The following is a 15,109-nucleotide window of genomic DNA, read 5'->3' as shown; positions in this document are numbered from 1 at the left end:
TTACAGCATTCTCTAGAGGTGTTGGCCTAATATCAACACCTAGACGTTCATTGCATGTTTACCACTGTCTATTATTGTTTGTGTTCTTAAGATGTCAAAAAACAACAAGGGAAGCATTGTTGTTTACTTGATCCTGGAAGATGTTTTCTAGACTCAACCCCGTAGAGACCCCTGCAATATACACTTGTTCTGAAAGGCAACAACAATGAAGGGAAAGAGCGCTATATTAAAACCGGGTAGAAAATTATTGTGGGTATTTATTTGTTATGTGGAGTTGAAGCTTTGTTAATTAAGCTTGAAATAGAGAAATAAGTTAATTACTTTCACGATTAGTTGGCTGGATATTTGAAAATGGTTTTCAGTTTGAAACGCTATTAACTAGTTAAACCTTTGAAATTTTGATGAGGATATCACAGGATGAAAATGTTCAATTTTCATTGTATCGGTTTTTTATTTCTGTAGCGAAATGAACGAGGAAATTGAATTCGATGTCATTTCAAGCTGATTAGAATTTTCAAAAAAAAACATTATGACTCGTGCAGTTTTGTTTTTTGTGATTCATTTATGGGTTGGTTCTTTCTTTTATATTTACCAATTCATTTTTTGACTGTTGAGTGCTACCTTTGTAATAATTTGTTAATAATATAATATAAAGGAAAAGTTTATAAGTTCGCCATTGGCGCCCGCAGGAGAGGCATGGACCCCCCTGAGATTTTGATTGCCTCATTTTTCAGCACAACATCTCAATATTACTATATCAATCCAGAGGGCATGGAAAAAAGAAAAGTAATGGATTCTCAACAAATTTCCGGTTTTCAATGACAATCATGGATGCCTTATCGTTTTTCAATAATTTTCATTTTGCCCCCCCTGAGAAAAACTTCTGCGGGCGCCCATGAAGTTCGCTGACGTTGGTCGCATAGAATATACATTGCATTGATATTCGAATGACTGAAGCCATATGGTTTAACTTGCTATGCAATTTTATCAATTCTTTAGATCCACCAATTAGATATGAGGTAACCTTGAAAGCCCGTAGGATATTTCTAGTGCAAATGGCGTTATTTATTGGTTTAATCATTGATTGCAGAGTTTTATGACAGTTAGTTAATTCTCGTTAGAAATAGTCGGTCAAATTTTGAAAAATATGATGAGGTAAAAACATTCTTCATTCAAATTCATCTATTTTGGATGGAATCGATGTTTTATTCAAATTTATAAATTTTCCAAAAACAATCCACCTTGCCAGGAACTGGGAACTTCACGGAAATTGTCCTTAACATTTCATAAATCAGCGGTTCTCAAAGTTTTTATCTTCGAACCCCCCAATTGTGATTTAGAAAATTTTACTCCCCCCCTCCACTAAAAGAAGAAGAAGAACTGTTAGATGTTTCATCAAGACCTGTTAAATTTGTTAGTAAATCTTTAACAAACTTCTGGACTGAGCTTCTTTGTTATAAAAGTCAAAGCGCTTAGGATTCTCTTGCCTTTTCCATCTTCTTATCGCGCTTATCCTTGTGAAATTGGATTTTCTGCACTTGCTATCTTGGAATCCAAATACAGAAATAAACTTCAAGTTGAAACTGAACTCAGAGTGGCGATCTCTACCATCAAACCAAATTTAAAGAAATTTTGCGCCTTAAAACAAGCTCATCTTAGCCATTATTGAGTCCTTAAACTGCTTCCTTGTCATTGTTGAATGAAATTCCAATAAATATTTTGTTTAATCTCTCTTTTTCATTTTAACTCAATCTTACTTTAATTTCTAACCGAAATTGATTCCTCGCACGAAATCGTGGAGGAAAAACTACTCTTATCAATTAATCTTCAAATTAATTTAAACGAGATATGATAACTTCAAACTTAATATTGCTTGGTGAAATATAATTTTAATATTAATAAAAGAAAAAAAGTTTCGAGAATGGGAGATTTTATATATTTCATTAAAAATTGTAAAACATATAGTGTTTTATTCTGTTTCTTTTATCAATATTGTAACGTTTTTTGGTTGATTAAATCGGTACTTTTTACTAACACTAATTTATTTCAGATACACAACCATAAACAACTATTTACAGATGATTTATTTTAACTACTACATCAATTTATTTCCACTACTACATTAATTTATTTCCACAACTTGGCACTTATTGCCGTTTACGTCGACACTGCTCTCCTCTGCGGCTTCCATTGGTTATATACCGCTGGCATCTCTCTCTAGAATGGACTTGACCTTTCTATCGAGCTCTCGGTGCGTCCGATACCTTCTAGAAAGAGGCAGTGGTATAGGGCTCGCTAGTTCGTTACAATATTTTAACTTTATAACCACTCAAGAAGTATGTAAATAACGTTGTTATTATTATGTTAATTTTCCTTTTTTATACTATCCAGGTGCTAAATAAAAGATATTATTATTATTGTTATTTTGAATTGCCCTAATTTTTTCTCGAAATACTGTACCATTAATATTTTAAGACCTCTTCTATTCGTCTTGTTGATATACTTATCTGCATAGTATGAAATTGAGCAATTCCAATTTATTATTGATTTAGTTTGGCTTCAATTTGAATATGTTAATTCTTAATTGGAAGTTGCAAATATATTATATTTCGATTATGATGATATTTGGTATGAATATTCTTATTGAGACATTTAAGCTTCTATAAGAATTCAATATTTTTTTGATATGCGGTGTGCGTAAGACATGCATAAATTAGACTTTTTTGGGAAATAATAGTATTGCAAGAGCGAAATAATGTATCGATTTTTTAGGAGCTAAGAACAAAAAAATATACTGCCCCACAACAAGTGACAGAGTTCTCGTAGTTATATAGTATGTTGACAATAACCAAGTTGAATAAATTCCTTTTGGATATAACACTTTCAAATCAACCACCATAGGAAACGTCCCAAATTATTTCCTCTCCTCGAAACCTTGAACCTAGCTCACGTAGAAATCGAACAAAAAGAGAAAAACATTGAATTACTTTCATCCACCATCAAAGCTAAGCAGTAACTTCAATAGAATAAGGGGGTTGCTTCAGACGAAACAGCGATAAAATAACGTATTGTCGATCTCATTTCGAAAAACGACAGCAGCAGGGTCGCTGAAATAATTGACCATCAAGTCGAGGAATGCGGGGGAGAAAAGGTGTAGACACGGATAAGAGTGGGTTTCTCGCGTTATCTCTACGATGAGGTTTGACGGTTGTAGCTTGTTGCTACACCAAGTCGAGCTTGAATTCGTTCATTAGATGGTGTGGTTCTATTCAATTATTATAGCTGATGAGCAATATAACAAAATTCAAAATCCAATTTACAATAGTTCATTCATTGATTCTACTCTTGAACCAAAATACAGGGTGTCCGTAAATGAATGCGAAGGACTTCATGACATGATTCCTTGATGAAAATTAGCAGGGGTAGTTCATATGAATTTTTTTCGAAATCGACCACAATTTTTTTCAATCTCATAACTTTATTATTTACCTCTAATAAATGATTTCGTGCGAAAGATTCTCGAAAAATGAAATTATTTCTCTATTTCAGTATCCTAGGTAATGAGTTCATTACAGTACTAAAAACAGTGATGTAATGAACTCATTACAGCATTGTGTTCAGTTATATTTTTCGTTTTGCGGTTGTCAACATAGACTATTCCTCAAATTTCAACTCACGTCAATTATCGTAAGTAATATCATAAGGGCATCTAATTTTTCCGAAAAGAATCGAAAAAACACGTTGCTAAGTAATATTTTGACAAGAAGCATGGTGGCAACAAAAATCCGAGTCGAAGACGAGGATTTTTGCACCTGCACGAATGATTTTTGTCAAAAAATATTACTTTGCAATGTGTTTTTTCGATTTTTTTCACAGGAAAAATTAGATGCCCGAATGGTATTTGACAAGACTATTACCTGAGTAACAGATTATTCTGCATGCATTACCTATGTATAGGTATTAATTTGAAAACTGAAAAACAGATACTCAATTTTATTTCATCCAAAATACTACAAATTTCATTATTTATGGTACAATTAAAATATAAATTGCAATTTTGGTACACGGTAGGGGTATTGTTTGAAACTTTTGTTGATTCATTGAAGATGTGGGGTGTAGGTACATCATTAATGTAATCTGTTGAGTGAGAAGCGGGAGGAGTGACTGCAGGATCTTCTGTTTTCTGCTTTTTAGCTGGAGGTTCTGAGGCGTCACTTCTAAGGGTGTTTATGATGTTGGAGTAGTGCTCATTATCCATTTGCAGATAAGGTTTTATTGAGTTGCCAGTAATTTTAATTAATTGTTGTTCACCTACCCCTGCTTTAGCTAAGTTACTGACTGCTGTCGACCGCATAGAGTGGTTTGTTATTTTTATTCCTTTCGTATTCAATCCTGCCTTCTCTGCCGCTTCTTTAGTCCATTTCGAAAGTTCATTTTTCCCACTGGAGTGTTTTTGTACCATCCACTTGAAAGTTCTTTGTTCCATGATGGGTTAATCGTTAAGAATAATCTATCAGTTGTTATTCTAGATGAACGTTTAACCATCAGAATTTTAAATAGGCACACTGGACATAAGGTTGGGTTCTTCGTGTTAGGGACCAGCCATTTACTTTCGGCCATTTTTTTTTCTCCACCCTGTGCCGTTTTATTGAAGAGAGGATTATATTCTACTCTTCCTAAAAAGTTGGATTTTTGAAAATCAGTTATTTAAAAAAATGTGTATTCTACCTGTTTTTATCCCAGAATTATCCACTTCCTCTTTAAAATAATGAACTTTGCAGTTTACTGCTTCTCCACCTCTCCAGGCAAGTTCCACTGAAGCGATATGGTAAAATTTCCGTTGGAGTCCTGCTGGAGTGGAAATTATTTTCCACTTAACAAAATACATTTCTTGCATTTTTTTGCAACGGTGTTCCACATTGTCTTCACAACTAGTTCTTTGTAATTTTCACCGTTTTCCTTCTTTATATTCCACGCCCAATCTTTCAGAATTAGGTTTAGTTGTTCTAAAGTTGTGTTTTCCATAAGCTCATAGTTCTTTACTTTGCAGAATGTCATGAACTGTTTCCATATTGATATGAGTTCTGAGGGTATTATATGGTATACTTTTCTCAATCGCCAGATCAATATTTGACAAAGAATCGCTTCCAAAGCGACTCATTTTCACGATATAAGCTGACTAACTAGCACTTGACAATAAAATCAGAATAGTTATTTATAATACAAGTGCAGAAGGCATTGATATTCTTCCACGAGTTCAAAATTCAAAAACGAGCCACGAAGTGGCGAGTTTTGGAATGAACGAGTGGTAGAATGAGCTTTCTGTACGAGTATTATACATTATTTTCTCTAATTCATTGCATTTTCATTGAAATTAATGAAATATTTCCATAAATATAATTTAGTGATTTTTGCATTGAAAAATGTTGGTTGGCAGAATTGATTTCTTTAAGGCAAATTGATGAATTGACAGATAAAGCCGTGGCGGAAATTTCGGAGTACCAACATAGAATAATAAAATATAACCATGAAAACTGTGCGTTTCTGATATATTCTCGCACGATTTTGTTCTACAAGATGTGGAAGAATGAACGGAATAACCACAGAATTAGAGAAAGAAATTTTTGAGCGTCGTTTTCTGGTGTCCTTGGAGATTATAATTACGTTTGTTTTCAAAGGTATTGTAATTTTTGGTAACAACAACTGTCAAGTTTTGCCGCGGGTAAACGCGAATAAACTGCTGACAGGTCCTGCCAAACAGTTTTTCCACCAAGAAACCATTTGTAATTCAAAATTGCGCGTTTCTGATTGGTGCAAATTACGACGAGGGAAATAGTCAATACAATATAATTTGGATTTAGCTCGGGATTTAGTGAAATGATTTCCAACATTATTCTCAATTTCTCTTAATTCTGGTGGTGTTAAATCGATTTCGTCAGTCATAATTCACGAATTTAATGCGTACTTATAAATTATTTCAAAATTCGAAACATACGAATCTAATTCAAATTCCGTAATATGTCAATTTTCGTGACAGTCACACACAACAAAATACAATACAAAAGTCACTTGACGTATAATCTGAATTCTTCAACGAATTCTTAACAATATTTCACAAAAGTTGACTGAGTAGAGAAAATATCGTCTAATACTCGTTGCAGAAGTCAATTCCAACACTCATGCGTTCGAAAACGAGCGACAAAGGAGTCTTTTGCAAAATGGCAATACTTTTCTCAGAATAAATCAAAACTTTGAAGCGGTGCTAACAAGTTTCCATTCCATTTCATCGAATAAGTGTTCCATACAATGAAATACATAAAAATTTGTTGTTATTTTCAACCACTATAAATACAGTTATGGTATCGAAAGAAATTGTGTGCGCAGCATCTACTTAGTGCTTCATATTATTATAAAGTTTTGTAACCCAGTGTTTTTTGAACCTGTAAAAAAAATAAATAAGTGTTAACTCTTCAATATCTCCCTAAGACTTACATTGGAAGAGAGGTAGATGTTGAAAAAAAAATATAAACTACCCCTGCTAATTTTCATGACCTCAAGTCACGCATTTATTTACAGACACCACGGGCGTAGCCAGGGGGGGGGTTTTGGGGGTTCAAACCCCCCCCGAAATGTTAAAGATGTTCAAAAAACTTTTTTTTTTCAAAATCTCGAAAATATTTTTTAATGGAATTTGTAAAAAGTGAATGAAATTATCACTCTCAGTTCAATTAATTTGTAATGTGAAATTTGAATTAAATCACCTCTACGTAATTCAGTCAATTTGTGCTCACATGTGCCCCTCAAAGGAAAGTTATGGGTTAGTTTGATTTTTTCGATCGTATGTAACGGGTGTTTTTTTTCGAGGTATATAACTTTAAGTTGGCATTACTGTTCAAGATGGCGACCGATTTAACAGCTGTCAAGTGATTTATTCTCAGTTTGGTTTGGCAATTCATCATGAATAGACTGACGCCTGAACAACGCTTGAAAATAGTGCAATTTTATTTCAAAATAATGGTTCTGTGCGGAATATGTATCGCGCACTACTTCTATTAGCGATGAAGCGCACTTCTGGTTGAATGGCTACGTCAACAAACAAAACTGCCGCATTTGGAGTGAAGCTAATCCTCAAGTGTATGTCAAAACAGCGTTACATCCAGAAAGACTGACTGTTTGGTGCTCTTTATGGGCTGGTGGAATCATTGGTCCGTACTTCTTCAAAAACGATGATGGCCAGAACGTTACACTCAATGGTGATCGGTATAGAGCCATGATTACTAACTTTTTCATTCCTGAATTGAACAACCATGATCTCCAGGAGCTGTGGTTCCAACAAGACGGCGCAACATGTCATACAGCTCGTGCCACAATCGATTTATTGAAAGACACGTTTGGTGACCGCCTAATTTCACGTTTCGGACCTGTGAATTGGCTTCCAAGATCTTGTGATTCAACACCGCTAGACTACTTTCTGTGGGGCTATGTAAAGTCATTGGTCTATGCGGATAAGCCACAAACCCTTGACCATTTGGAAGACAACATTCGCCGTGTTATTGCCGATATACGGTCACAAATGTTGGAAAAGTCATCGAAAATTGGACGTCCAGATTGGACTACATTCGACCCAGCCGAGGCGGTCATATGCCAGAAATCATATTTAAAATGTAATGCCACAAGATTATCTTGCGGATAAATAAAATTCATATCAATCGAATAATCCATCGTTGTTTTATTGCAATTTAAAGTTCTATAGCTCTAAAAAAAAACCCTTTATTTTTTTGGGTTCTGAATCCGAATCTGAGATTTAGCAGCAAAATTCTGTGACGGAATATTAAAAATAATACAAAAAAAATTTAATCTTCTGACGTTTTCTTCCATAAAGTTTTTTGTCCGAAAAACCTGGCTCAAACGATAGTTCAAAATTGGCGTATTATATCTATTTCTGCTGAAACTCAGTTGATGGGGTAGTTTTAATTTCTTCGATTTATTATCTCTGTTTCTGGGGTACAGAATTCAAAGCTGAAGTTTGCCACCAGAATTTCATGATAAAACATTGAAAAAAATGCAAAAAAGGTGATAACTATCATTTTTTACCGGTTTTTTGCATATAAACTTCCTACTCATAAATTTGAATTTGAGTACTCTGTTGTATAAATACTACGACGGTATTTTTTTCCTAAATATATTTATAGGAATCGATGTGAAGAAATAAACTAAATTTCAAAAAGTGATTTTGAAAATGCTTTTTTTCTCAAAACATACTTGAAAAATAAAACTAGTGAAAATAGACTGAATAGGTTGGCTCTTTTAAAGTTGATATATTTAAAAAGAAAAACATAAGATTTTTTTTATAATATGTAAAACCCCCCCCGAAACTGAAACCTGGCTACGCCCGTGACAGACACCCTGTCTATCTAATAATATGAAAGAATTCTATAAAATATACTTTTTGAGCGCTCATTCTCCGAAGAGATCGCTCTATCCTTTCTTCACAATGTATGAAATTTTTGAAAATTGAGCCTGGCATGATTTCAAACGATATTTTCGACTCACTGATGATGAATTTGTGTTCAAATTCAAGGATGTCCGTCCATCCGGCCGAAAATACGATAACTGCCGAATGAAAAATGCTAGAAATTTGATATTTTCAGGAGGTTCAAAATAAGTTCGAAAATCGATTTACTCATTAATTTCAAAACAACAGATTCCATCGAGTCCATCTGGAAATAGCAATTTCAAGATTTTTGGGAATTTTATGTTGATCCAAAATCCTACAAAACTCAAGAAGCAGAATAACCAAAAAAACTTCTCGAATTCCGTGCCGAGGTTAGATTTTTAAATGAGATCCGTTACTTTGGCCGTTGGGAATTGTCTCTTCATAATAATTTAAAAAATACAGATTCGATCGAGATAAAATTTGCAGTTGAATATAAAATTATAATTTCAGGCAGCGCCAGTGTGCGGAATTTCATGTTGAACCATTGATGGCATAACAAATGTTGATATGACATCAGATCTGACCGCGTTGAGATTTTATTTGTGAATAAAAAATAACAATTTCAATCGCTTAGCAAATTTCGTGTTGATATTATAATAATAATAATAAATTGCCTTTATTAAAGAAAAAAATAATACATATCAAGAGGCGAAGTTTAGCATAGCTATACTTTTACTCAACCTCTTTATCAAAATCATCAGAACCATAAAAATTCTTGTGTCATATGTAAGTAGGTTCAGCTGGTGATCCTTAATTATCAATGATGAAATGTTTCATTGGTGTGAGGATCAATTTTCAGGAAAAATTATACTCTTCGAAGGAACCAAGGTTTCGTCAATTTTATTGACATCAGCTAGCCCTGATGAATGTAATTTTCTATGTCCAAACATCCCTAGAGCGACAAGCCAAGATTTCGTGAACTATCAATAAGAAACGTTGGCTCTTGAAAGAGTAAAATTTTCCCTGATCTTCTCTCCATTAAAACAACTCATCAGCAAGAAAAATTTATATTTCAGTGACAACTAATCCGAACGAAATTGAATTTTGCGTCTACATGTTTAATAACAATTTCATGCTTAATGCAAAATCTCATGTGTATCAGATCACAAAGTGAAGAAAATTCAAGTAAAATATCTAAAATATTTTCGTAACAGATGCAACTCGGGTGAAATTTAGTTTGTTTGCTTATGTTCCTTTCTAAGTTATTCAAGGCCACAAAAGACGCGCGACTGACGAGCGCTCAAAATCTCATGACGCCACTTCAGTGCTTTTCTCGAATTTTTTTCATACAAGTTGGGTTATTTTCTGATATAAGGAGATGAAATGAACCATAATGTGAAATTTGTAGCATTTCTCATTCTACTCCGATTTTCGCACATGTTCAAACGTATAAACTTGAAAAGTTCCAGGGGTAGGTGAGATTAGGGAACATTTTCTTGTGGGAATTTTTTTGAAGGGAACTAATAAACCGAAACAAAACACATTCTTGTTTTCTATATGATGGAAGTCTGGAAATAAAAATGTCAATCATTCTTAATGAACTTCAGAAGCTAAAATTACTATGTCTTATACAAAGTTGACGTGGAACAACATGTTATCAAATAAGCCCTAACTACTAGAACCTGACGAACCGTTCATTATTCCTCATAATATATTGAAGAAAAATAAGGCGGTAACTCCTGAAATTTCAAAGATAATCAATATAGAAGGTGATTGATAACTGATTTGACAAGCATGTCTAACATTATTCGAGAAATTATTCATGATCACGGCAGAGTTGTATAAGAAAAGGCAGGAATCATTTAATTATGCGGCCCTCAAAGCATACCAACGTATAGAAAAGCAGAAATTTCCTCGCGTGGATGCATTTCATGATACTAATCATGCTCTTTCCTTTACTTTCAGGTTCCATTGAGAAAATCGACGGAAAATGCCCTGAAAGTTACTTCCCCTGCGTAAACGACCCTTTGTGCATCCAGCAGAACAATAACTGTGATGGCAAAGCTGATTGTCCTGACAAAACCGACGAAGATAACTGCCGTAAGTAAGATGAAGAAAAATATGCAGGTTATTGAAAAAAATTCATAGTATTCGATGAGGTGTTAATTTATGTGGAAGGAATTATTCTCAATTAATATATGTATATGGTCTCAATTAATGTTTCTGGAGTAGAGAAGGTTATTATTTTTTATGGCATCTCTCTGATATTTTCCGTTTTATTTCCGGTATAATGAATGAAAAAATTGACGTTATTAATCCAAATGTTATTAATAGTATTATTTTATTTAATTGATACCTGCATCATATTTCCATGCTTATAATGTCATTGCAGTATCCAATACAATTTGATAAATATTATTTTGTTTTCTTCAATGAAGACTATATACCTATACTGGGGGTTCGTGAATTGGAGCTACAAAGGAGAATGAGAGATTCCTTGAATGATTTTAAGAATAAAAGTCCTGTAAACTTGGTCCCGCAAACTCTTTGTTTTCAAGATACAAGGTGTTTCTTGTAATTCTTCCTTTTGTGATGATCATACCAGTTTATCATTAATATTTGCTATAGATTGGATAGATAAGTACCAAAAGTTATTTATTCATCATAGGTTACTAACTGGATCTTTATATTAATTTGGATTTCCTGAGGATTACTAAAGAATTGTTCAATATTGTTCTCGAAATCGATAGCAGATACGAAAAAACTACAAGAAACCAAAAAGTGTAGTGCTGGATCAAAATTTCTCTTCACATTTTCTGTACAACCAGTGGTCCAACAAAAAAAGTTCTGGAGAAAAAAAGTGGGCACTGCTCCAGAAAAATATCACCCAGTAGATTTGCATTCGAAGTTAGCATTGCACATGATGAAAACTTCGAATTGGAATCAATCAGAAGGAATAATGAAGGATTTTGTTTGAAAACGAAGAAAAAGATCAAGGACACATCCCTCAAGGGGCAGTGCAAACCGTAAACACGTGATTCGGGCTTTTGGCCCTTCTTTCGGTAAGGTGAAAAGTGTTGGGATGAGCAATACTTGGTGGGAAGCAACAAATAAACGGAGTCAACAACAGAAGCTAGCCATTCACCTGTGGTTTCAACAGACAGAACCTATGGTGATCAGGGCAACAACCAACGTCATCATGTAGGCAGCTATAGCTCGCTTCGTGACATCCTAGTCCAGGACAATAACCAGAAATAAATTTAATTGCAAATTTCAAGTAAAATATCGAATGAAGGGGAAAAAACTAACTTTTTCACAATGGATCTCAAAAACAAAGCGTTTGCAGGCCACGTTTATTGAACTTTTTCCTTAAAATGATCCGAGGAATCTGTCATTCTTGTTTGTACCTTCAATGTAGGAATACCCTGTATATGCTGTCGTTATTGAAGAAAACACCACTATATTACAATAAATTGAAAATCAAAGTACATATCTAGTAAAAGGCAGGGTTTCAGGTCACTCCTGTTGAAATTTTTGCTCTTCCACCTAACCCAGAAAAAAAAAACAGAAATAAAATGAATAAACAAAAAAATTAACTAAAACTAATTGAAGTTAAATGAGTTACAGAATGAAAAATTAAAAGAAAAATCCAAATTGATATTGGGAATACTTGTCTATGCAGAAAGGAAAAAATATTCAAAGGCACAACATTAAATATTAGTCCCTGTATGGTAACTTTGAATCACCTTATGATCTGATCTTTTATATTTCAAAAGGTAATTTAATCATAACATAAACGATTGGATATGAAAATGAGCTCTCGAATATCGGCACAGAGTGTCTCGGTATTGATAATTGCCCTCTGGAGCTTATATTGATTTTATGAATTTCAGATCTGAAGGTTATTTTATTGTAAAGGTAAACTGAATTTTTTTTTTCGAGAATATCCTGAAAGAAACAGATCTCACTTGCTCATGTTCAATCAACCTTCCAATCTGACAAAATGGCTTATATAATCGAATTTTCTCAGTCTCAAACACAAATTCTGATATGATTTGAGCTAGGAAAAAAACAGTTAGTCATACAATATGGTTAATTGGCGAGACAGGAAAGTACTATTTCAGTTCTATGGTAAATGGAAAACTCGCTTGAAATGTCAATTTTATATATAGGTTTAGATACAAAGTTTCATCTCGATCGAATCTGCAGTTTTTAAAGAATTAAGAGAACAAAATTGCGAACCGCCATAAAGATACAGAACCCCTAGTCGGATCATGCCAATTAAAAAACTTAACCGCGGAATACGAGATAACAACTAACCCTGAAAATTTCAAGTTTCCAGATTTTTTCGTTTATGATTTACCATATTTACGGCTGGACAAATTCGAATTTGAATAATTCAACTAATAATTCAAAAAATACATCAGACATTGTGACAAAATAATGGAGAGATCTGGTCAAGTAACGAACGCTCAAAAATTAAAAAATAGTTCCTCCAGGAAACTATGAAAATCGTTTCAAATACCATATTGATTCTCCTAGTACGAAAACTCAATATTGGTTCAAAGACTAAAAATCAAGGAAGTATATTCCGAACAATTCATGAAAAAGTTTCAAAATAAAAGTAATGAATTCAATACATCTGTGCTGCTGTGATTTTGAATATTTTTTTGTCTTGAAAGTTCTACTCCTTAGAATCCCGAATGAATCCAGTGTCGATTAATAATCTACGAATGTTGTTGCAGATGTACGTTGCCATTCCACATCCGCTAAATAGTAGTCAACAATATGATTCAATTTTGCACTGAAATTTCAACCTAATTCCGAAATACGATTTATGGTTTGCGTAACTGATGAGAACAATACCTACATATCCCGGATTCTCGGAATCAGACAATATTCAACGTCAACAGCACGCCTAGAAATGGCGTGAACTCACCTCAACCCAAACCAAAATTCTTCCCTTAATCGTGATAACTGTTGTTTTATGATCATAAATTATCGTTTGATATGTTTGTTTACTCTCACGCTAATGGAATTTCCACCGAAATACGAATTAGTCATTAGCCTATTCAAATGGAAAAATTCCTTCGAATTAGCTTAGCTGAAATGAGTCCAATTAGAAGACAGTGCTATTTATAAGGAGTTCAAGTAGAAGAATAGGTTTTAACACGGATAGCGTGTAGCCTACTATTACACAATGTTGGTTACTGAAGTCTTAATATAAAAAAACAGAAGTTTTACGAATAGGCAAATGATCATGAATTCGAAAACTTTGGGCTTCAGACAGAATTTGGAAATGCATCAAGTTAGAGAAACAAAATTTGGAAATGAGACCGTTCATTTTCAGTTCTATTCACTAATTTGGAAAATTGTCTCGTTGTTGCGTTCCTTTTTATCGATAGTGGCTTTTCGGAATAGTATCGATTAAAGAAATATATATAATATTTCAGTTTTGAGAATTAAAAAAAATGTTTAATCAATATCCATCAGAAAAATCACATCTGTTAACAGCGTCCGAATATAATGAAAATATCAACGAATTTCATATCTTTTGATACAACATAGGTTCAAGCACGTTTGGTTTCTCACGTTTTGAGAGCGTTTCACTTACTTCTTATGACACTTCATTCTATAGCAAAATCAAATGTTGCAGCATTGTTCCTGAGATATCCTGAATGTTATCAATCTCATTCGGGATCTCAAGCTTATCGAGCAATCTATCCTCATCAGGAATACATATATCAGGAATTGCTAAACTGGAATGCGCCATTTTATCGCTGTTATATTTCCTTCGATTTTTAACATATTTCGTTCATTCAGGGCTATCGCCAGGGGGAAGGCAGAGTGGGCGATCGCCAAGGGCGGCATTTCATGCTTGTACAACAAAAATCTAAAAATGCAGAAATTCCGTATGAGATTCAATTCGGTCAGCATCAAAGACCATCAAAGCTGTCGCATTATTCATTATAATCATAAATATCCAGATGTCGTGTGATTCCCTCAAAGGGCTGTTTACGAGTTATTGACGCTAAAAAAAAGATGCACTCATTAGCCTTGTAGGCGTTCACTTTGCTAAACTTTGCTGAAATTTATTGCCTATTTGGGGTCGCTTCTAGATTTTTTTTCAGTTTTCCAATCAGAATGTTGATTCCTCAGAATGAAATGCAAAATATACGAGAAACGATTTCATTTCACCATTTCCAACTTATCCTTCTTAAGAAATATAAGAAGTTTTTTCAAATTCATACCTCATTCCATTATATTATAATATTTTCTGATCGTGTTGTATGTGCAAAGTGAGTTTTCGCATAGTCTGAATTTTTCGATTTGCTTTTTGATTTGAGGACTCTGAATTAGATTAAAGAAGGTGAGCGCTATAATGTTTTATTTTTCATCAATATTTTCTGCACTGGGAAATATCTACGGTTCCAAAAGAAATACAAAATATAATTATTTCTTCTAGGTCGATCCCATCCAACATGCGATTGAAATTTCTTGACAATTTGATGAAAACTTCTCTGTGAGGGACAGTCTTTGTCCTTTTATATTATGTTTTATGAATATCCTCGTTAGCCTTTTCACATGTTATTATTCCTGGACTCGGATGTCACGCAGATAACTACAGCTTCCCACATGGTGATGTTGGTTGTTTCCCGAAAAAAAATGGAC

General features: G+C 33.8%; 1 protein-coding gene across 4 annotated transcripts in view; it reads left to right on the top strand.

Moving 5' to 3' along the window:
- The window catches only part of LOC123675742 (relaxin receptor 2-like), a 139,341-nt gene that overhangs the window by 64,506 nt on the left and 59,726 nt on the right, over positions 1-15,109 (top strand). For all 4 annotated transcript variants that reach the window (XM_045611231.1, XM_045611232.1, XM_045611234.1 and 1 more), the window contains exon 3: positions 10,403-10,537. In XM_045611231.1, coding sequence (XP_045467187.1) covers positions 10,403-10,537 — 135 coding nt within the window. The remainder of the gene's footprint in view (positions 1-10,402; positions 10,538-15,109) is intronic.

Source organism: Harmonia axyridis, chromosome 3 (assembly GCF_914767665.1).
Source record: "Harmonia axyridis chromosome 3, icHarAxyr1.1, whole genome shotgun sequence".
Classification (NCBI taxonomy): domain Eukaryota; kingdom Metazoa; phylum Arthropoda; class Insecta; order Coleoptera; family Coccinellidae; genus Harmonia; species Harmonia axyridis.
Note: the sequence above shows the minus strand (reverse complement) of the source record. Positions and strands in the feature narration are given on the sequence as shown.